Source organism: Mus caroli, unplaced genomic scaffold, assembly GCF_978045245.1.
Source record: "Mus caroli unplaced genomic scaffold, Mus_caroli_1 scaffold_11, whole genome shotgun sequence".
Classification (NCBI taxonomy): Eukaryota; Metazoa; Chordata; class Mammalia; order Rodentia; family Muridae; genus Mus; species Mus caroli.
In genome coordinates this window covers 88,586,063-88,609,333 of record NW_028227266.1, presented here as the reverse complement: position 1 = coordinate 88,609,333, position 23,271 = coordinate 88,586,063, and the positions used below count along the sequence as shown (strand labels likewise).

The following is a 23,271-nucleotide window of genomic DNA, read 5'->3' as shown; positions in this document are numbered from 1 at the left end:
TATGTGTAGTACTATGGCACTGCTGACTAATAAAGGCACAGTAGGAAATAATATTGATCCATTTAAAAGATCAGTAACATTGATAGCTATCTAGTAAGTTTGGTTTTAAAATAAGTAAAAGAGAAGTGATAGAAAATTTCAACAGAAAGTATTAGGAAAGCAAAGAGGATTTTCTCGGAACAGTGTCAGAGACATACATACATACATACATACATACATACATACATACATACATACATACATACATACTAAAATGGCAAGGCAATACTTTGAAACTTTGTGCTGGAAAGTTGAACATATAAATGAAATAATTTCAAGAAATATAGAAATCACTAAAATTATGTCAAGAAGTAGGACATTTTGGGGTAGGGTAAATCAATGCTATGTGTGCATGAAATTTAGAAGAAAATTCAACTTACCTCTGGGAAGCTGACTAGTGGGGAAAGGAGTCTACAGGGCTCAATGGAAGGAGGCACCCACTTGCTAAAACCGTTCTCCGCTTTGAATAATATGCAGTAGCTATGAATTAATTTAGTTAAAAGATAACTAAAAATTGTTTAGTGTTGACTCCATGGGAAGTCATAGAAGTAGGAAGGAGGTGGGTTAACGGTTGGAGTTGATGCAATCCAGAAGTAGCCATGCGGGAGCCACCACACAAAAAAATCAGATCCTCTCATTGTGGACTGTCATCCTGAGATCGCAAGTTTATCACAAGTTTATCAAGGAAATCTGAAGTAGGCAGAGCCATAGGAAAAGCAAAGCAGACACGAGTTTGAATCCCTACCGGTGACAGACTTTGGAAAGGTCCGTTCAAATCTCCAGACCCCAAGGCATACACTCTCCACTTGCGCAAATACACCAGGGGCTCAAAGGCTCCTGAGAAGTTGTTGAGCAAGTCTGATTCCAAGGAGAACTAGGGACAAGGGGGCGGGGCAGCGGCTCCTTTCCCCACAGGGGCAGGTAGGCACCTCCCCCACCCTCACTGCCCCCTCCTTTCAGCTTCCTCGCTCACACCCACCCACACAGCCCTCTCTGTTCCCGGCTGGAGAGCCTTTCTCGGGCGCCAGCGGGCAGCAGTGGAGCCAGCCAGCAGAAGCCAAGCTGCAGGACTGGGCTGCGCAGGAGCTCTGCAGCTAGAAGCTGCAGTCTAGGGAGCATCCTCACATTTCTTTAATACTTCTTTCTCTTATTAAATACTTCTTTCTCCTTGGCCGCCACAAGTTGGAAGATCAGGGTGATTCGAATAATTGGCACAGAGGTTTCATTTGTGGCCCTTGAAGAGGTTCTGAGCAAGTCATTCAACGGCATCCAGGAGGACAGGGCTAGTTCAGCTTCTGGCTCTGCTTCAGACAGGCAGAGCCCTCCTGGAGCCAACCTGAAGCCGCAGGAGGAGGTGCTGTGGAAGTGATGGCACTGTCCAAGTCCTGGACCAAGGTAGCATCTCTGGGTAAGCAGGTAAGCTTCCCCACTGGTTAAGTGCACCTCAAAGGCTTTCTGCTGGTCACCTAGGTGAGTCTAGAGTCTCCCCAGAAGTAAGTCTGCGTTTTCTAGCCAGGGCAGGAGGCGGGGCTGGTAGGAGAGAGCCTGTTTTTATCACAGGAAATTGTGGGAGACTGGAATGAAAGGATTTAATGTAAAATATATATATTTGCATTAACGTGTGGGGATGACATGCGTAGGAGCCAGGGACTTTTGTAGGAAATGGTTGCAGATTGGGGGCTGGCTGTTGGGCGTCTGGGTTTTTATAGGAACTAAAACTGAAGCAAAGCCTTACGTTTTTTGCATAAACCTGTGGGGAGTGGGCAAAGACAAGGTGTGATTCTGAAAATGTGCACAAAATTGTAAAATGTATGTGTCTGAGAATTTCTGTGAAATGATGGAAGGAGCATTTACGGCTCTGACTTCACCTGACTCCGCCACCCCCACCCCCACCCATAATCAGTCCTCAGGAAGGGACCCAAAGACACTGATAGCAATGGACTCCCATACACCAGGCGCAGCCACACCCCGGGTTTCAGCACTTCGGACAGAGCCCTCTTCCTCCTCCACCCCTGCCGCTTTGAGCCAGAGGCTCTGTTTAGCTCCTCCGCAGTTACCTCTGCATGGTGGGCGGTGACTCCCTGGGTTTGGCAAGACGGGGCTCTTGAACCAAAAAGAAGAATATTTGTGAAGTTCAGTTTTTAATCGGCTTCTAACTGCTTCCTGTGACTACAGAAGGAAGGGGCGGAGTGCAAAGGTATCTTTCCAAGGTTCCGCGAATGCTGCAGCTAAACGAAGTGGCCTCCTCTGTTTGGGAGGGTGTATCCAAACTTTCCAAAGTACTTATCTTTTATAAGTCACTTACCGCATGCCAACACCCGGTGCCAAATGCTCTATATAGATTGTATAATTTTATATAACAATAATAGTTCCATTTCTATGCTATTTTTATTCCCATTTTTCAGTCGAGAAATGAAGCAAGAGTGACTAAGAAGCTTGTCCAAGTTTATACAAACAGGGACTGTTACAGCAGACTGAATCTTAAACTCCACCCCAGCCTGCACAAGTGGAACCATAAGCCTGAGCCAAGTGCCTTTGTGCGACAGCTCTGAAGGGGGGGTTAGCATGGACAGAATGAGGCCAGAGTTGTAGTACTGTACCTTTGGACAAAGTTACTGTATATGTCTTAATTAAGGACCAGTGTTTGGGGCTGCAGCTCAGTTGGTAGGAAGTTTGCCCAGCATGCTGAAAACCCTGGGTAAGACTCCCAGAATCTGTAAAACCAGGCATGGAGCCGGCATGACTGCAATCTAATACTCTGAAGGGGGAGGCAGGAGGACCAGAAGTTCAAGGCCATCCTCCCTTACATGTGATTTTGAGGACATTAAGATATATAAGATCCTGTTTCAAAAATTAATAATGAATTAAAAATGTTAGCATTAGGATAGTGGTTCCCTGGCAGAATCTCTCTCTCTCTCTCTCTCTCTCTCTCTCTCTCTCTCTCTCTCTCTCTCTCTCTCTCTCTCTCCCTCCCTCCCTCCCTCCCCCCCTCCCTCTCTCTCTCTGTCTCTCTCTCTCTCTCTCTCTGTGTGTGTGTGTGTGTGTGTGTGTTCATGTTCATTGAATTTTAATTGTGGTTGGTGGAATTAGTGAGGACAGAACAGGAGGTGTAAAAGGCAGTCATGCACAATACTGTTATACTTGGGTTCAGAGCAGGGCAAGGCCCCATGGATGGGATGTGTGACAAGATTAATACAGTGTAGTAACTATTTGGGATTTTTTGTGTGTGTGTGTGGTTTTTCGAGACAGGGTTTCTCTGTGTAGCTCTGGCTGTCCTGGAACTCACTTTGTAGACCAGGCTGGCCTCGAACTCAGAAATCCGCCTGCCTCTGCCTCCCGAGTGCTGGGATTAAAGGCGTGCGCCACCACGCCCGGCTCTATTTGGGATTTTTAAAGCAGGACTTCTTGCAGGACCTTTGCATATTGCCTACCATTTGATCCTTATAATAATACTGTGAAGTAGTCGGGACTTGGAGTTATTCTACTCATTTGGCAGAAGGATCCTGGGTCTGAATTCCAATGCCTTATGTACCTACCTAGCAACAGAGCTGAAATTCTAGACAGCTCTTTGGCATCTTTGTTTTGTAGCCCTCCTGCCTGGGACTGGTACTTCCTTAGGAGTGTGGATTTTGGTAATTTCAACACTGAACATATTTAGATAGTACTAACATGTGACTTATAAACTAACTTTGAATCAACCTAATACATTTATATTAGTTATATTCTATTTTGGTTCAAATGATCTCAAAACCATCTTTAAAGAGTCACAAGATACCGGGCTTATATTCAGTAGTAGTTGAAAAAGTAAAGGGGAGACAAGATGAAACTATAGGCAGAAACAAATGACTATAAAATGTTTATTAAAAAGTCCTAGAAGCCTGCTTTGGGTCATTTAGAGCAAAATTTACCTAAGCCATTTCAGTAAGGCATTACTAATTGTAAAGATATTCACAAATAGTTTATAGACATTTTTCTTTTGCATAACCTCTCTCAGATTAAAATATCTGCTTATATGACAAATGAGCAATGATAACTGGAAATTTGAGAGTAGCCATGAAGTAAATGATATTCCAACATCACATCTTTACCAAAGCAATATATGATGGCTCACATGACCATATGCACCTTAAACTTTCTGGGGAGAAAAGCCTCTGCATTTATTGTTTTATTTGAGACTTCTAACAACTGTGAAGAGGTCAGCAGTAGGAAGGGTGAGAAATGGCAAAGCAATGGCATGATGGCCCTTTGCTTTTGTGCAAACCCCTGACCCTATAGGACCCAGATAAGTCACAAGTGTATGAAAGACTCTAGTTTTAAGACTATAGAGAATGATAGGGTTTTCTCATGCTGAGTAATGAGTAATTCTCCCCAACATATTCAAATACAACAATTAAAATATGCCAAGGGCTGAAGAGATGGCTGAGCAGTTAAGGATGCATGTTCTTGCGGAGGACCCAGGTTCTATTCTCAATCCTGTATGTCACCTCACAGCCATTGCACATACTCTGCTGACCTTCTTAGGTACCTGGCATGCACATGGTACATAGGCACACATTCAAGCAAAACATTCACACACAGAAAATCAAGTAAGCAAACCTAAGAACATTTAAAATGTCCTGCCAGTCAAACTGTGGCATGATGACTGTGGGCCACATGGCTCTCAGGCCTTTAATTTGTAGACATGGTCTGATATACTCAGACTAAAGACTTAGAAAGATGTGGTAATGAAAGATTCTAGGTTCAAAGAGAAAATGGCTCAAAGCCTATTATTTTTAGTTCCTACTTTTAATCATGAAGATTGAACAAGGGACACAATTCTATAGTTTCAAGGACAACAAAATAACAGAAAGACTTCAAGACAAAGATGGTATACACTCATACTCTGTCATGCCAACCAGACAGTACGTGATTTAACTTTTGGATGTTGACGGTGTTTAGTCTTTGGCATTTATTTTGTAGCCCTGATGCCTTGAAAGTCCTGTGAGTCTTCATCATAGTTACGTTAAATAAGTTAAAATCTAAAGGATGATAGAGAGGTGTGTGTAGTGGGCAGGTCAGGAGACAGCATCTATCTTTGGCCTGGAAATCCTGAAATGGGCTACCTGGATATTCTGGGAACACCAGAGATCTTTCTGTCTCTGCCTCCCCAACACTGGGTTGCTAAGTGCAGTCCAACCTACCCTTCTTTTTCATAGGAATTCTGGGTCCTAAATTCAGGTCCTCATGTTTGGAAGGCAAGTGCTTTACTGACCCAGCATAGGGTAATGTTTTAAAGATAAAATAATGGTCCATAGGGCAGTCAAGGTGATAGGATTTCAAAATTCAGAGGCCATATTAGCTGTTTCCAGTGAGAGATGCAAGTTTAGAGACCCTAATAAGTGCCCTGTCTTCTCAGCATTAGGTCTGCTTAGCATTCACTTTGTGGGGACAACAGAAGACACATTTCAATTAAAAAAATCCCAGGTTTTGGTTGACTCTCCCATCAAATATATTACTGGCCAGTTCCACCTTCCTGATTTTCTCCAGCTTCAGTGAGCCTCAGCCTCTGTAATGTGGTATCCCCAATTCTTTTCGCCCCCACAGGCTCCTACAGTGCTTCCAATCCATTCCCACCCTCTCACCAATGATTATGTCACCTTTTCTTTTTTTTTTTTTTTTTTTTTTTTTTTTTTTTTTTTGGTTTTACGAGACAGGGTTTCTCTGTATAGCCCTGGCTGTCCTGGAGCTCACTTTGTAGACCAGGCTGGCCTTGAACTCAGAAATCCACCTGCCTCTGCCTCCTGAGTGCTGGGATTAAAGGCTTGCGCCACCACGCCCGGCTCTATGTCACCTTTTCTATTACACCTTTCCACTCTTTGATATTTTCACATACCAGCTTCTACTTTCAGGACAACAGTCTAAAGGGTGTTGCCGGTCCCACCAGTTATCTCACCACCAATGCCTGTGCCCCTTTACTCCTGACTATCTACCACAAGGTTCTCTAAGTTTCTATGCTATGCTACCTTTTCCTTTATAACCCTAGGTGTAGTGTCTTCCATATTTTGGTTCAAGAAACTCCCATCCACCCTTTTCAAGGGCTATCCCAATTGTGTGTTCATTAACAATCCTTTCCTAATCTGAATCTTTAGTTCCTCATGGTATTCATCTCTCCCTGCTGTATATTCATCCTCTATTCTTGGAATTACTATATCAAACTACAATTATTTCACACAGAGGCAAGAACATGGACTTTGAGGTGAGACTGCTGGATTCAAATTCTAACCCTCTAACCTGCTACTTACGTAGCTTTAGAGAAGTAGCTTTATCTCCATGACAACACCCAGTTTAAAATTCAGCTTAAGAAAGGGACAATATTACTGTCCATTGCATGTTATTGTTGTAAGGATTAAGTGGCAATGTATAAAAATATTGTCATTACTCAGCACATTGCTTGGTACATGGCAAGCATACTACTATTATCTTTCTTCTAAATTATAAATGTCTGCATTCCATAATCTCTTTATCTTCATATCTGACATCAGTATACAGGCTATGTTTGGTGATGAATGAATGAACAGAGAGAAAAATCACATTAATTAACTGAAAGTCTTCTACAGTGCCTTTTTTTGTACTCTAAAGGCAAAGACAAACAAACAACCAAAAATAACAACAACAACAACAAAAAACCTTAGGAGAGAGAATTCTTTTTCCAACTGTCCTCTTAGCTTATTGGTTGGTTTACTCAGTTACAATTACCTGAGAGGTATTTAGGTTTACACAGATAAAATGGTCTCACCTACATTCAAGAAGTTATTAGACATTTCTGGTAGGATATCCCAGTCTTCCTCCTAAAGCAGCTGGGTTCCAAGAGGGAAAATATAGATGTTTCAAGGCCTATGAAGGCTTTACTAAAAAGTGACAGTGTTATTTTGCCCATTTTACTGGCCAACTCTTCACACATATACCAGGACAAGAGAATTTAGCCATGGTTTATAGCTTACCACACGTATCAACCTAGGCATGGGATGACTGGATCAGGATGTAGGCTTTAATTTAGTAAAGTAGTAGCTATTTATACTCCAGCAGGTTCTTGATGGGCTCTGACTTCCTGCATCCTTTGGGTTACTATTCTGTGCAACATTGAGTGGTACCTTGTGCTTTGATTTGATTTTCTTATGGTAGTAATGAGGTTGAGTACCCTTGATGATCACGTAAAGCTCTTGGGTCATTTGTGTATCTTTTTTTGGAGGAAGTGATTTGGAGGAGTTCTTTATATAGTGTAGATATGAGTCATAGTAATTTTACTCAACTTTTCCTCTTGGACCTTGATTGATTTTTCTCTTGATTACAAAGGAAGTAGCACTTGGGCTGATGTTTGGAGAATGATGAATAATTAAAGAAGAGCAGGGAGTCCTTGTAGTTAGAAACAAGAGTAGTGCCAGGAGGGGGGATAGCAGGCATTATTTAAGAAACAGTTACATTTTAAGATAGGCAGAATGTGAGAAGAACTGGCATTGTAGGGGATGATTCTGGAAGGTGAGCTGGAATCAGAGGAAGATGGGCTTCTGTGATGAAATGAGAAGTGTTTTCATTGGTTAATGCTTGGAAATTCTGCTTTTGGACTCCAGAGCATGGAGACTAAGAAGTTTATTGAATATTGAATAATTCAAGATTTTAACATAGCCATCATAGATAGCTCACCATTAAGGAGATCTTTATAATAGCAGGAGAGTGAGAGAGAAACACACACACACACACACACACACACACACACACACAAAGATTGGGGGAGGAAGGGGATAAAGATCAATAAGCTATTAAAGGAAAGGGGGATGAGATGAGGAAGGAGATGGAAATATAGGCATGTCGATATATCAACCTCTCATAGAAACATATATGCACAATGGCAGGAGGTTATACTCAGCATCTTCTGTAGAATGCATCTGAAGCAGTGGGCATGCACCGAAGCAGGGAGATATAGACATGGCTGTTGATGCTGTTACTTTTAAAGGAGAGTGCTTTCAGGAGATAGGATGGATGAATGGAGTCTCTTCCTCTTAATGTGGTGGTGATGATGGTGTGTGTGTCTTCACATGTGTGCATGAGTGTGAAGAGGCCATAGGTCAATCTTGGATATTATTTCTAAGGAGACATCCACTTATTTTTTTGAGGCAAGGTCTCTCACTAAGAGCTGAGGTTCACCAATTAGGCTATGATGGCTGGTTACCAAGCCTTGGAGATCCTTCTGTTGTCACCTCCCCATTTCTAGGGTTACAAGTGTGCTTTACTATGTCCATCTTTTTAAATGGGTTATGGTGATTAAATTCAGGTCCTCCTCCTTGTATGACTGAGACGTGTATGACTTGTGGATTAATGTTTATTTTAAATGTCCATCTTGTTTCAACTTCAGCCAAGAAAGCTTTGTCTTCTAATTCCATAAACAAACAGAAGCTCAGAAGCCATGACTTTGAGTGGTACTGGAAGAGAAAGACTGCTGTGGGTCAGATAAGGAGGAAGCTACAGATCACTAGTTCAGTAGGAACTGGATACCCAGAATGTCCACATGGAAAGGTCATTGTTGCAGACATCAGTCAATGGAATTGGTACTCACAGGCTGGCCAGGACATAGATGCTGGCATGCCCATCCATCCCTATTTGTAAATGAGAATTCTGACATCTGCTGGGAAAGTAGGGACTAGAGCCTGGAAAAGGATAGTTATAGTGATTTTATTTTATATATTTGTTATAGCTTTCTTTCGATGATCATAGTGATACATATTTATTTTAGGAACATAACAAAAAGAAAAAAATTGAATCCCTCCCTAGGCTTATTATTACCTAGAATACAATCAACATGTTGGTGTATTTTCTAATAGCTTTTCAGATGCACATCAATAACAATGCCTTTAATAATTATTTGTGAAGTAGCCTACTCATTATATGTGAATCACTGCCAAATGCCAAGGATCCAACAGTGAAAAATAAAACAGATATGAACGTTTATTTCCTAAGGGAACTTAAATTTCTATATTTGTATTAATGGAGTAGTCAACACAACCATATCTTGCATTCTAAAAATAGTTACTGTTTGCTTGACATTTTGGTCAGTTGGTTGTATGTTTGTGGGTGTTTTATCTATATTTTAGACTTATTCATTTTATTTTATGTGTGTGAGTGTTTTTGCCTTTATGTATCCATATCAGATGTATACCCTGGAACAACTGGACTTATGGATTACTGTGAGCTACCAAGTAGGTTCTGGGATTCAAACCAGGGTCCTCTGAACAAGTAACATGTGCTCTTAACTGTTGAGCTAGTGCTCTAGCCCTGGCCAAGTGTTTTATATACACCATCTGAAGAAATCTTCAGAATAACCCTAAGAATAAGTAACTACTATTTTCTTCCCCATTATAGACGAGGGGACTCTCTCATAGGCATTAGATAACCTAGTTCAGGCAATATAGCTTAGAATCAAGCCAGGATATGATCGTACCTAGACTTTGAAATAATCATTCTGCATAGAATAGCAGTAAATTAATGCTTTCCCTTTTTCTTTTCTTGCTAGGTCTGATTACCCCTGTGGCTCAGAGACCCTAAGTTATAGACACCATGATGGATGATGACACTGAGTTGAGGACTGATGGAAACTCTCTCTTAAAAGCTGTGTGGCTAGGGAGGCTTCGATTGACCAGACTCCTCTTAGAAGGGGGAGCTTACATCAATGAAAGCAATGACAAAGGAGAAACAGCTCTCATGGTGGCATGCATTACCAAACACGTGGACCAGCAAAGCATTAGCAAGTCTAAGATGGTGAAATATCTGTTAGACAACAGGGCAGACCCCAATATCCAGGATAAGTCTGGTAAGACTGCTCTCATCCATGCTTGCATCAGAAGGGCTGGGGGAGAAGTGGTGTCCTTACTGCTGGAAAATGGAGCAGACCCCAGTCTTGAGGATCGAACTGGGGCCTCAGCTCTGGTTTATGCAATAAATGCAGATGACAAGGATGCACTGAAGCATCTCCTTGATGCCTGCAAAGCCAAAGGTAAGGAAGTGATTATTATAACAACAGACAAATCATCTTCAGGCACCAAAACCACCAAGCAGTATCTCAATGTCCCTCCATCACCCAAAGTGGAAGATAGACAGTCACCACCACTGTGTACAACTCCTTCTGATGTTGAACTGAAGACTTCTGGCCTGGCTTCTTCACCCAGTGAAAAGGATGATGACTTCTTCATCCTGCAGACAGGACACCAAAGTGGCTGTAGCACTTCTAAGGTCCTTAATGAGCCTGGATCACCCACCAGGAAAGTGTCTAGCCTCAAAAGGGCCCGTTTGCCCCAATTGAAACGACTCCAGTCTGAACCCTGGGGCTTGATTGCTCCTTCTGTGCTGGCTGCTGCCACACGCCAGGATGAGACCCATGGCACAAGCGCAGACAATGAGGTCATCAGGAGCATCAATGATGTGACCTTCCCTAAAAGGGGGCCCCTCTCCAGAACCAACAGCATTGACAGTAAAGACCCTACCCTCTTCCCCACAGTCCAGGAACAAGTTCTGAAGGTTTCAGCTTCAACACCAGTTTCGTGGAAAGCAGCTTATGAGAAAGGCCAGGCTCCCCATCCACGTCTGGCCAGGAGAGGAACACTTCCTCTTGACCAAGAAAAGAGTGGGATGTGTCCACCAGGACCCTCAACTCTGAAAGATCCAGCATCTCTCAAGCTGTTGGAAAATGACCTTTATGACTTAGACATACAGCCAGTGGGTGACCCACCCAACTCTATATCCCTTGAGTCAGGCAAAGGACCTTTAGATAGAAAGAAGCTCAACAGCTCCCACTTGTCTCTTTTCCATGGCTCCCGGGAGTCCCTGGATGTTGTACCAAGCACATCTCCCACCTCAGTTCGCCGCAGGCCACCTCATCTCCTAGAAAGAAGAGGTTCTGGAACTCTCTTACTCGACCGCATTGCTCACACGAGGCCTGGCTTTCTGCCCCCTTTAAATGTGAATTTAAATCCACCTATCCCAGATATTAGAGCCAGCAACAAACCAGCTTCCCCACTTGCTAGTGGCTTAAAATCTATGGCTCCTGTTGCTCCAAATTCACCAAAGAGAGTTGACTTGAGAAGTAAAAAGAAACTCCTTCGAAGGCATTCTATGCAGATTGAGCAGATGAAGCAGTTGTCTGACTTTGAAGAAATCATGGCTTAGAACCCTTTAAAAACAGTCCCCTAACTCTTAATATTTAGAATAGGGAAAGAACCTAATCTAGAGCAACACATCCCCATAGCCCCCCTTCACCCCAATCATGATGTATGGCAACATTAGAAAACATGGTGACAGGGTGTAAGTTCATTTCTGAGTCAACCCCAAGGGTTATTTGAGAATGTCAGTTCTGAGATGATTCCTGGGTGTTGCTGCTGCTGCTGCTGTTGTTGTGCATACTAAAAAGAGCTCAGGTTAACTGGCTTTTGGAGATGAAGTTACAGAAATAAAATATATTCCTCAAAGGAAATACACCTTCGTAGTTGGAAAGTAACCATGCAGTTTTAATGGTTAGTATTTTCTGCCAGAAAAGCAGAGAACAGAGATTTAAAATATGAGGTTATATTTGGAATATGTCATTTGTAGTGTATAAAGTGTCTAAAAAGAAAAGGAAGTTTTTGTGTTTTCTGGAATGTGGAAAAACTCAAAGTAGCACAATCTACTATATCTGAACACCTGGGTCCTATATGATGAAGGAGAAACAAAGTGTTTCCTTGTAGAAGAAGTTTTAGCTTGCAGGTCCCACCTCTTGCTGTGCTGTGAGCATTGTGAAGAAGAAATAGGGACCATACAGATTCCTTACTAATATTTCTTATTCACATACTAATCTGGATGTGCCATAAATCCACAAATACCACATTTATGTGACCCTCCTCTGGTGTGTCACAGTAGTTGGTAACTCAGAGATGAACTTTCCTTGAGAAATAAAGCCAGAAACATCACAAAGACTCCACGATAAAACTCTAGAGCATTTCCTTAGAAAAGACACCCATAATTAATTAAGTTAGACTCAAACATGATATTCTTGACCCAACTGACCTTTACAAATGTCTCCTGATTATATAAAAAACAGTTTGGGGGAGATTTATGGAAAGCATAATGATAAATGACCATGAGATGTGTATAGATTAAGCAGTATAGTGGGTGACTCTCCAGCTGGATGCAGCAGGAACCAGTTCTTTTTATTTTTTGAAGCCTAAATATTTTGTGTGTGTGTGTGTGTGTTTAAACCTCATTCCTCTTTAAATGATCTGAGTAATTTTAGGACAAGCTGGTTTCCTCTTTACCTGCATCATCTAGGTGATGGAGGACTTATATAAAGCACTTCTACAGTTCTTTCAAGGCATGAGCAAACCCCACCGAAGAGGAGATACATGGTGTAATGTAGATACATTATATGTGAGAAGATTCCTGGTCTTCCCCCATTTATTTTTCCTCCCATACTGTGAGGTGCATTTGTTTGATGGTTAAGAAGCTGAGGTATCTCCGTAGATAGCATCATGCAGAGGAAGTAATGATGAGGGCTTACATCCCAGTCTTTTCATTTTCTAGTATTTGATTTTATGGAAGTAGCAATACTACCTCAAGTTTCTGTTACATCAGCTGTGAAAGGAGATTTACAATGACTATGAAGTTGTGCTAAGGATTAAATAATGAAGCATTTAGAAGTGTCAGATTATGTGCCTGGTATGGGTAAAAATCATTAGATAATAGCTACTCTTTAAGTTATTTCTTGAGATCCTAGAAATCTCAAAAATCTCAAGCAGAAATGACACCTTATTCAAAACAGAGGCAACCTTAGATAAAAGATGCCAGTGTCTCTATAAGGCCCTTAATGATTCTATAATATCAGTTCCCCAAAACTCATTTGTCACATAAAACAATTGCCAAAAAGCTATATATCTTGCATATCTCTATAAGATCATGTGATGAAAATTTATCTACATATTTCAAAACATTTGTTAGTAATTTTTATAAATAAAATGAAATGCTTATTTTTTAAATGAATTCCTTTAAGACAAGTACTTACTAGATCTCAGAGCTTTTGGCTCACAGGACTGGTAACTGTTATCGGGGTGTATGCCCTAGACATTGTGAAATGAATAACAATATCCTTGGCACTACTCAGTAGATGACAGTCTGACCCCTCCCCCAAATTATGATAACCAGAAAGACCCTAGACATGTCCCAGATGTCTCTCAGCAGCAACACTGCCCTGGTTGCTCACCAATGCTTTTAAGAAATATAGTATATAATAGAATTCAGTAGTTCTCAATAAGTAGACATGGTCACAGACAAATAACAACTCTCAGTACATTAAAGAGAGAATCCTAGAAATAATGACTGGTTTCATCATAACACATACACACACACACACACACACACATACATGCACACGCACACGCACACGCACACACATGCACACGCACATGCACACGCACACACACACCACTGCACATTTCAAGTACACTTTAATCTTAATGCTAATTGGAATTAACCTCTGCTAGTTGTATCTAGCTGTGAGGATATGAAGATACTACATTAGAAAATTTCCTAAGCCTTTAGCTAAGATTGGAAAGCCTAATTTGTCCTAAGTAGTAACTGTGGTACATACATTTATATTAGTTAACTTAGGCAAAATACCAGATGAGAAATTGCTCATTCAGAGTAGTCAGTCCATTGCACATAAAACATAAGATCAGATATTTTCATGCTGGTGTCAGCCAGCTGTGACCTTTCCATCAGCCTTTCTCTAGATAGTCATCAGGGCAGCAGCTCATCACTTCCTGGTGATGTATTAGTCAAACTAGACTGTCCTAAGCTAGCATGATGGCCAGATTACTGCATCACTGCTCATGCCTAAGTAAGATTGTCCATGTCAATAAACTTCACAGAAACACTTTTTAAAAATGTTTTAAATCCATACACGCTTACTAGTCAGGTTAGGATTTCCCTTTGGAATCTAGTCACATCAGCTTCAAACTACGGTTTTAATAATCTATCCACTCAAGTGTCTTGATTGTTCCTAAATATAATTTAGAAAGTGAGCCTGAAGCTTAAAGTCTAGCACTTTGGTTTAATTTCTAGACATTCCAAAGCCTTTGTTGTGTTTTATTTTGTTTTTTTTTTGTTTGTTTTTTAAGACAAACTACTATTAATTCTCTTAGAACTTTGTCAGTGGATGGTACCTTGCCTTTGCAGGTTGTATGTGACCTTAGATGGCACCTTACACATGCAGATTATATGTGACCTTCCTGTTTTCTGTATGTTGGTGTTTTTGAGGTAGCCTATGCTGCCTGACCTGGGTCTCTTCAGTGCTCTGTCCTACTCTCAAGCAGAGGATTGTACAAATGTATCCAAGTCTGCGCAATGAAACCACCTAGATGTTTCTAAGATGTCAATAAAAGATGTATTACAATCCTTCAATACAAATGACTTTTCACTTTCTTTTGCCTCAGGGACATTTTAAGGGTAAGTATTGTCTCTGTACATTTTATTTCTTATATTTTAAAGACAGAATCTCACTATGCTTGAGCTGGTATATGGTCTTTAAGATGATATTGCCTGGATCTTCTAGCAACATCAGCTTCAGTAGATCCTGAATATTTTATAATCACACAATTTGAAAAACAAACTTTAAGTTTTGTGAACATTGTGGTTGGTATCTCTCATGTGAGAGAAGAATTTAATCAATGAGAATGTGTGTTGCTACTTTTGAAGATAAAGGCTTGTCCCTGTTTTTTAGAACTCTCAGGATTGCTTGCATTCCCTCAGGGATGGTAGCACAGACTTATAGTCACTGCATATTCCTCTCCAGGTTCTGTAAGCATTTTTCTGTTTGCTCTCATTCAAGATTAGGCAGAAGTGTAAAATAAACTATATGTAATATTTCCCTTGTCCTGTAAATACTAGTGTTTGGTGACTTCCTGGACACTGCCAGACTTTGCCATGATTATCATCCATGATACAAAAATAAAGTTAGTCAACAAATGGAGGGTGGCTAGAGGAAGCTCTGTATGTTACACCATTTCTATAATGACATATGATGGGAATTTATCTAAATCCTCAAAAGAGTTGTTAGTGATATTTATAAACAAAACAAAATGCTTATTAAAATTTTATTCCTTTAAAGCAAGTGATTACTGGATCTCAGACTAGTTTTAACCTGTCTTTTCTCCAGTTCTGCATTGGGGGAAAGGCAACCTAATATTGCTTACAAATCCTTTGAGAAGAGAGATTGTGAGTGACAGGCCTGAAGGAAGAGAAAATCCTGGGGGATATAGAGGAAGCAATAAGGATCAAGGCTAAACTGGCTCCACGGAGGCAGGGTGCATTCCCCAGACAGATAAAAAGCTTGGAAGCTTGAGACCCAAATAGAAGCTTGGATCCAATGACTGCAAACTGCTCCTTTTCAGAGAGAAATGACTGCACAGCCAAGCCTGGTGGGAAGACATCCCTGACAGCTAATCTTGATTGTCAACTTGATGAGATTATGAAACACCCAAGAGATTAGTAAAGCTCATCTTTAGGTATGTCTGGGAGGACTTTTTCAGGGAGCATCAAACAGAGACAAGCTACTCTGAATGTGGGTGGTACCATTCCCATAGGCTTTGGCCAAGGAGACTAGATGGGGTGGAAGGTGATGCCCTGATGTGACTGTTGTGCTTCACTGTGCCCTCTTCAGTGATGGACCTCAACCTCAAAAAATATAATTCAAAATAAATCCTTCTTTCTTTAACTTTTTTCCTCAGATATTTGGTCATCATGACCTAGACAATCCCTCCAAAGAGACTTTCATCTCAGATGACTCTAAGCTGGGTCAAGTTGACAATTAAAGCTGATTAGGATAGCATAGAAGTATGGGATCTTTATTGCTTAAATTGACAGGTAAAGATGTTTACACAGTAAAGAATGGACCTGAGGAAATAGAAGTAAGTAAATACTGCAGCAGAGTCTGTCTGAGAGCTTTCACGGAGCTCCTCAGCAGAATGTGATTATGTCAGTGTGTGTGTGTGTGTGTGTGTGTGTGTGTGTGTGTGTCTGTGTGTTTGTGTGTGTGTTTGTGCATGCATGCATGTGTGTGCACACGCATGTGTCAGGGTGGAGCATGAAAATTATCTGAGAATAGCAATTTAAAGGGGGAAAGATTAATTCCAGCTGATGTTTTCATTTTATGGCTGTCTGGTTCTATTGCTTTTAGAATGTGATAAGAAACAACAGCCTGGTGGGGAGCATGTGATGGAGCACCGCTGCTCACCTTGGAAGACACAACAGCATGGTGGGGACACATAGTAGAGCACAGATACTCACCTTGGGCCAGTCAGGAAGCAAAGAGGAACGGGGTGGACCATGCACAACACATTCCCTTCAAAGGCATGTCACCCAACAACCTACTTCCTCTAGATAGTCCTCCCCTCGAAAACTTTCCACCACTTCTAAACAGCCTCAGCAGCTGAGGGTCAAGCTTCCATCACATGAAGCTCCTTGGGGATGCACTTTATATCTGAGCCACAACAGGAAGCCTACAGCCCAATCCCAGAAGATTGGCTGTGAAAGCCATTTTGAAATCGTAGAGATAAATTCTAGTGGCAGCCACTTGGAGAAAAGAGTAGTAAGTGTGGGTAAGGCTTGAAGGAAAGTGGGAAGAAAGAGAAATGTGTGGAAATGTCAGAGAGATCAAGGTAATGTACAGATAGACCAATCCAGACGATCATCTCAATGAAAGAAGCCCTGACCTCCTTCCAGAGTCTTCTGCCTCCTATTGGTTGATGTGCTCAGAATCAGAGACACTTCTGTTCCAGGGAAGAAGGAAATGGTCTCATATGGGTACAGGACCTAAATGAACTCTTTAGAGTATTCCACTGCAACTTCATAGTCTTTAACCCTGTGTTCACTGCATTGCTAGCCAGTTGGTTGCCCATTGGATTTGACTCCTCCTTTCCCTCTGTCCTGTGAGATCCTAAGTTTGTTTCTGCAGCCAGTCTATTTCCTAAGAGCTACTTTGACTGAGAGAAGCTGAACCCATCTTCTAAGAGGAAAGTTCTGATTGGGATGACTTCCTTGTGCTCACTACAGGATCCAGCATAAACCAAAGGTCACATGGCTTTTCCTTTGTCAGTCCTTTGGATCTGAGCTGAATGAATACATGGCTCAAGCCAGACCAACTTCCCTGAAGAAGAGGATTTTTGTTCTGTGCATGAGGGAAAGGATTTTTTTTTATTCCTTTTACCAGTCATAATTAATAAATTATATTTTCTTAAATGGATTTTTGGTTGGTTTGATAACTTCCATTTCACCATATGGAAAAAGAGTCAAAGAGTGAAGCCAACAACACAGAAGAGGGCAGAGCAAAGAGAAAGGGAAGGGAGAGGAGAGGAGCAGAAAGAGGAGATAAGAAGAAAGAAAGGAGGAGGGTGAATAGAAGAGAAAAGAAATGGGTCCAGAGCCCTGATAATTCTATGCCTGGAGTCCATATCGTTTCCAAGATTTATGCTATGTGAGAGAATATATTCTTGAATCATATGATATAGAGCTACTACACATATAATATAGAGTTCACATATAGATAGAGTTCATACATATTCTCTTTTATCCAATTACATTTCATGGGTGTATTTATCTTTAAGCACCCATATCACAGCACACTATTTCAATTATTCTAGGGTTTTGATTCACTGTCACAAATCATGGTAAAAGTCCATTCTTTCTGTTGGACAAATTGTTCCTTACACACAGCTCATTAAGTGTTAAAATTGCCACTGAGATTATGGATAAGAGTCTATGAGGATATCAGTTATGCTTGTTCTAATTAACACCTTTAAAGATTAAGTCTTGCAATTGAGAAACATGGATTGCTACTCTAGAACTTCAAACCTTCACTGTCTCTATCCTGTAGTGAAATAGATCACTTTCTTCATAGAGATCTTAACACATCTTTTTATCCCATTACTGGTTATTTAATACTTCTTTTGCGATTATGATCATGACAACTGTTTCTTATACCAGCAGCTACTGTTGGCCTGTAGAAAAATTTAGACTTTCTTTTTTTTTTAAATTAGGACATTAAAAAGTGTGTATTTTCCATAGGAAGAACAACAATATCAACCAACCAGACCCCCACCCCCACCCTGGAGCTCCCAGGGACTAAACCACCAACCAAAGAGTACACATGGAGGAACCCATGGCTCTAGGTGCATATATAGCAGAGGATGGCCTTGTCGGACCCTTGGTCCTGAGAAGACTTGATGCCCCAGCATAGGGGAATGCCAGGGCAGGGAGGCAGGAATGGGTGAGTGGGTGGCTGAGGGGTCACCCTCATAGAAGCAGGAAGAGGGAGAATGAGATAGGAGAGTTCTAGAAGGGAAACCTGGAAAGAGGATAACATTTGAAATGTAAATAAATAAAATATTCAATTAAAAATGTGGGTTTTATGTGTGTAGTGGTGTATATGAGTGCATACATATGTGTGTATGCATATGTGTGTGCATGTATGTGTGTGTGCATGTGTATATGTATGTGTGAGTATGTGTGTATATACGTGTGTGCGCATGTGTGTGTATATGTTGAGGGCAGAGCTGAACTTTGCAGGAGTTGGTTCTCTTTCTCCCACCATATGAATCCAAGGGCAAGAGCTCAGCTCATCCAGCTTGACAGCAGGTGCTTTTCCCCGTTAAGTTGCATCAGCAGCTCTGGGTTTCCTTCCATGTGAGTTCTGTGAGAATGCCGGCAGGATTGTTTCCTCTTTAGAAATGACAAGATGATCCGAGAATTCATAGCAAGTAGCCATGAGCTAGAAACAGCTAGGCTAGTTCTGGAGAACAGCAATGAGGAAGATCATGGTGCCAGGTGAGGAGATTTAAAAGGCAGTGGCCATCAAAGCAGTGTAACAAAGTTCAGTAATACAGAACTGACCCAGAAAACCGGAAACCTGTACAGGCTAAAAACAAACAGACAAGAGCAAAACAAACAAACAACCCCCCCCCCCAAAACAAAACAAAAAAACCCACATTAGGTACGATAGAGGTAACTTTTCTGGCCAATAAATAATGCTGAAATAATTTTATTTTCATGTAAGATAAAATATAATGAGAAATTGGATCTTTATTTTACAGTATAGAGTTAAAAGGTACATTAAAAATAGACAAATTTTCATCTTTTATCTTTAAAAATGAGATTGTCTCATGCTTTTCCTTTTTAACACTCATTATCTGTGGATGTGAGTCTCATAAAAAGTTATATGTTGAAAACAAGGTCCCTAGCCTGTGTGCTATTGGGAGATGAGGCTTAGTGGAAGTTAGGTATTGACAATACAAGGAATAAAGGAGTCTCTCTCTGTCTTCATGTCTTTGTCTGTCTCTGTTTCTGTCTGTCTATGTTTGTCGTCTGTCTCTGTCTCTCTCCTTTTTTGCTACCACACAGTAAGCAGCTTAGCTTTAATGAGAGTGTGACAAAATGTTTGCTCTTTCCTCAGTGTTTTGTCACAGCAGAAGCACTAACGCAGTTGGATTCAGATAACGGGAATGTTCTCTCGGGTTTATATTCTGTGGACAGGCTTGTCTAATAGGATTGAAATGATTCTTGATCATGTGCTCAATCATAGGATTTCTAAGATGTGGACCTTATGGGTAACTGTCTCAGCAGGTGAGACGGCCCGTGTAAGCACAGATGCGCACCAGTGCATAAAGATCCTACTCTTATGCGATAAAGACAAACACACCAAGGTATAGTAAGGTCAGGTGACTTTCCCAAAGCCTTGCCATTGGGAAATGCCAACCTAGGATTAGAACCCAGGAACTCTGGGCCTAGATCTATCCTCCCTCCCTCCCTCCCTCCCTCCCTCCCTCCCTCCCTCCCTCCTTCCTTCCTTCCTTCCTTCCTTCCTTCCTTCCTTCTTTCCTTCCTTCCTTCCTCTTTTCATTTATCAGGTACTTGAACCTTAAGCTTTTAAGTACCAGCTGTTTTATTTTTATGATATGACATAAGAAAACACGGAGTCCAAGTGATTTATAAGGAAGAGAGATTTATTGGGCAAGCATTTCTGCAGAGTTGTAGAGCATGGTGATGGCCAAGGCCCTGCTACCTTACCTCACTGCAGACATCAGGGGATCAAGTGGCGCATGCCCACAGGTCCCATACCCTTTCTGTGGGCTACATTGACAGCTAGATTTTTACATGAGTTTGGGCAAGGACAACCCACTTCTAAACTGTAGCATACTTAATGGACATAGGGTTTCTTAGGTTGGATCAAGAAATTAAGGGTAGTGATTTGGGTTGTTGTGATTTACTGAGGAATACTCGCAAGGAAGGTGGGGAAACAGGACTGAGAAGGGGAAAGGACCCAGGAAGGATACTGGAGGGACCTGTGCACTGGCGGATACTCTTCTCTAGACCCTGAATTAGGCATAGAGCATATCCAAACACCAATTTCCTATGACAACCCAAACACAAAGAGATCCTTTATTAAACAAGGTGGCTGAATCTGAATTGGCTGCAAATAGCTTTGCAAGCATTAATTTTAAGAGGGTGGGCGGGGGACGAGGAGGTTTGTATTAGAATGAACTAGGATGGGCTGGTAGGGTCTGATTGGGTACTTTCATTAGGGTAGCTAAATGGGGATTTTGATTGTTGAGCCGTGATCCTTTGATAGCTGTACCCTGGTGACCAGCCTCAGGAATGAGTCATGTATAATACAGTGGCCAAATAAAGGAATAGATCTCGATGCCTCGCTTTAAGAATGTAATCTAAGGGTTTACCCAGAGAAAGGGAAGGAGGGAAGGGGGAAGGGAAACACCGGCCAGTTTCGTGTTTGCCATGTTTCACTCTGTTAGAGCCCTTCAGATATGACCTCATGGGAAATGTTGCCTGGCCAGATCGTCAGAGAGGGGCTGTAGAAATAATAAAAATCACAATCATATTATTTCTCTGCAATACAAGGGGCTCAGAGCTGTCATTATAGCTTCTGACAATGATAGATGTAGACAAAGAGAACAGGCAATTTTTCTCTTATTAATCTGGGAGTAATTCTAGGGCAAAATATAGACATGTACAAACTGAGTGGTGAACTGAGCTGGGCAAGTGAGGGGTAAAAGGAGTTTAGACAGGGCCCTAAACAGCACCAGGCACTCAGGGCTAATCTCCCTGGCTTCTTCCAGAGTCAGGTTTCAAAAAGTTTCATCTTTCTAAGAAATTACTCATTTCCCTTCTAAGTTTACCATTTTGTGGCCTAAAATTATTCATAATAATATTTGAACAAGATTTCCAAAACTGGTTTGGTTTTTGACTTTCTTTAATTCTCTGGAAAGAGTCTTGTGTAGTATGAACTTGTTCAACTTCAGTCTGGTAAAGTCCAATTTATCAGTTTGATCTCTTGTTACAGGTTGTGATTTGGGTCTAAGTTTTGTCTTACAATTTCTCCTAGAGACTTTGTGGTTTTGAGCTTTATACTTAGATGTACGATCCACTTGATTTAAGTTGTCCATATGATGTGAGATATGGATTTATGGTCACCCTTTTTACATACGGGTATCCAATTTTTCTGGCCCTGCTTGCTGAATAAATGCCCATTTTGCATGGTGTTAAAGAGCAGTTGTCTATATACTTAGTCAAGTTCACTTATACATACATTTTCTAGAAATTAATCAATTAATTTTCAATTTACTTGGGAATGAAGCAAATGTCCTTCAAAAGCTAATGTTGAAAAGGAAGAACAGAGCTGGAAGGTTAGCTTTTGAATCTTATTAAAATTCTTTCATATCTTATTAAAATTCTCTATTAATCATGAAAACGCAGGGTTGGCAAAGAGATAGACAGATAGACAATGGGACAGATTAGACAGAATGGGAGATGTATACATACACAAGAAATGGAAACAGGAATGAACTATTTGCATACACTAGAACATGGATAAATTTTAAAATAATCATGTTGTATAAGAAGGCATGCTAAAAATGTGTTACTATATTATTCCATTTGTTCAGTATTCTAGAAAATTCTCACACATTGGATAGTGAAAAATCCATTATTCTGGGAGTAAAGTAGGGGTGGAGAGAGATTATTGAAGCACGAGATGGCTCTAGAGTTGCTGTACATGCTCATTTCATGATTGTGACAGGGGTCTTGCAGGTGCACATATCTGAAAGCTTACCTAATTAAACATTTTAAACTATATTTATGTTGTTGTATATAGATTACATACATTATATGTATATGAATTTTTACCAAAGTCTCTTAATAAGTCACCCTTTATGGATGATTCATTAAGGTCAATTTTCAATTCATTAAGGTCAATTTTCAATTTGATTCACCCAAGAGGCAAGCCTTCAGACACACCTGTTGGGATTAGAGTAGATTAGCCTCTGGGGATTATCTTGATTAGGTTTAATGAGGTTGGAAGACTCACTATTAACGAGGGTAGCACCATTCCTTGGACTTGAGTCCTGGACTGCAGGCAAAGGAAGAAGCTAGCTACACAAGAGTGCTCATTGCTCTTTTTCTTCTGTTTGTGGATGTGATGTGACCAACTATTTTGAAGTTCCTGCTGCCATGACTTTACCACAGTGTACTGTGCATACAACATTAAATCAAAAATAAATCGTCTCTTTCTCAAGCTGCTGTTGTCAGAATGCTTTGTAACCACAGTAGAAAAGTGACCAAGACACGCTAGATACAGAAGGAAGAATCCAATAACAATTATATAAAAGGAACAATTAAGTCCATGTCAAGTGTAGATGAGAGGGGAGGAGTTTAGAGAGGCTGCCAGTAACAATGGGTCTCAAAATTGAGTTGACAGACCCTCTGGGCAAAGAAGCCAAGGCCACAGACAGAGTCATGGAGTTGGAAGTCACAGAATGACAAAAACCAAAACAACACAAAACGAACAAAATAAAATCTCCCAAACCACCCCCCCCACCAAAAATAAACCAAGACCAAAACAAAACAAAAACTAAGAGGAGGACACTATGACAGCTTCTAGGTATGTGGAAGAGAAAGTTTATTGTAGATAAAAGGGAGAGTGTAGGTAGAAGCAGACATCTGGGAGAGTCAGAATGACAATGACCCTGCACAGGGCCATGTGGGGAGATGGGGAGGGGAGAGGAGAGGGGCGGGAAACCAGGAGACCAAGAGGCCAGGAAGGTAAAGGGTATAAAAGAACTAATGTAAGCAAAATGGCTGGATTATATAAGGAAGAACCATTGGGGAAAGAAC

At 41.0% G+C, this 23,271-nt stretch overlaps 1 protein-coding gene across 1 annotated transcript; it reads left to right on the top strand.

Moving 5' to 3' along the window:
* The first annotated feature begins 1,089 nt into the window (after positions 1 to 1,089).
* On the top strand, positions 1,090 to 13,015 carry Ankrd34c (ankyrin repeat domain 34C). Its single transcript, XM_029481972.2, has 2 exons — positions 1,090 to 1,455; positions 9,584 to 13,015. The coding sequence occupies exon 2, from the start codon at positions 9,628 to 9,630 to the stop codon at positions 11,230 to 11,232; it is 1,605 nt and encodes a 534-aa protein (XP_029337832.2). The 5' UTR covers positions 1,090 to 1,455; positions 9,584 to 9,627; the 3' UTR covers positions 11,233 to 13,015.
* Positions 13,016 to 23,271: the final 10,256 nt, after the last annotated feature.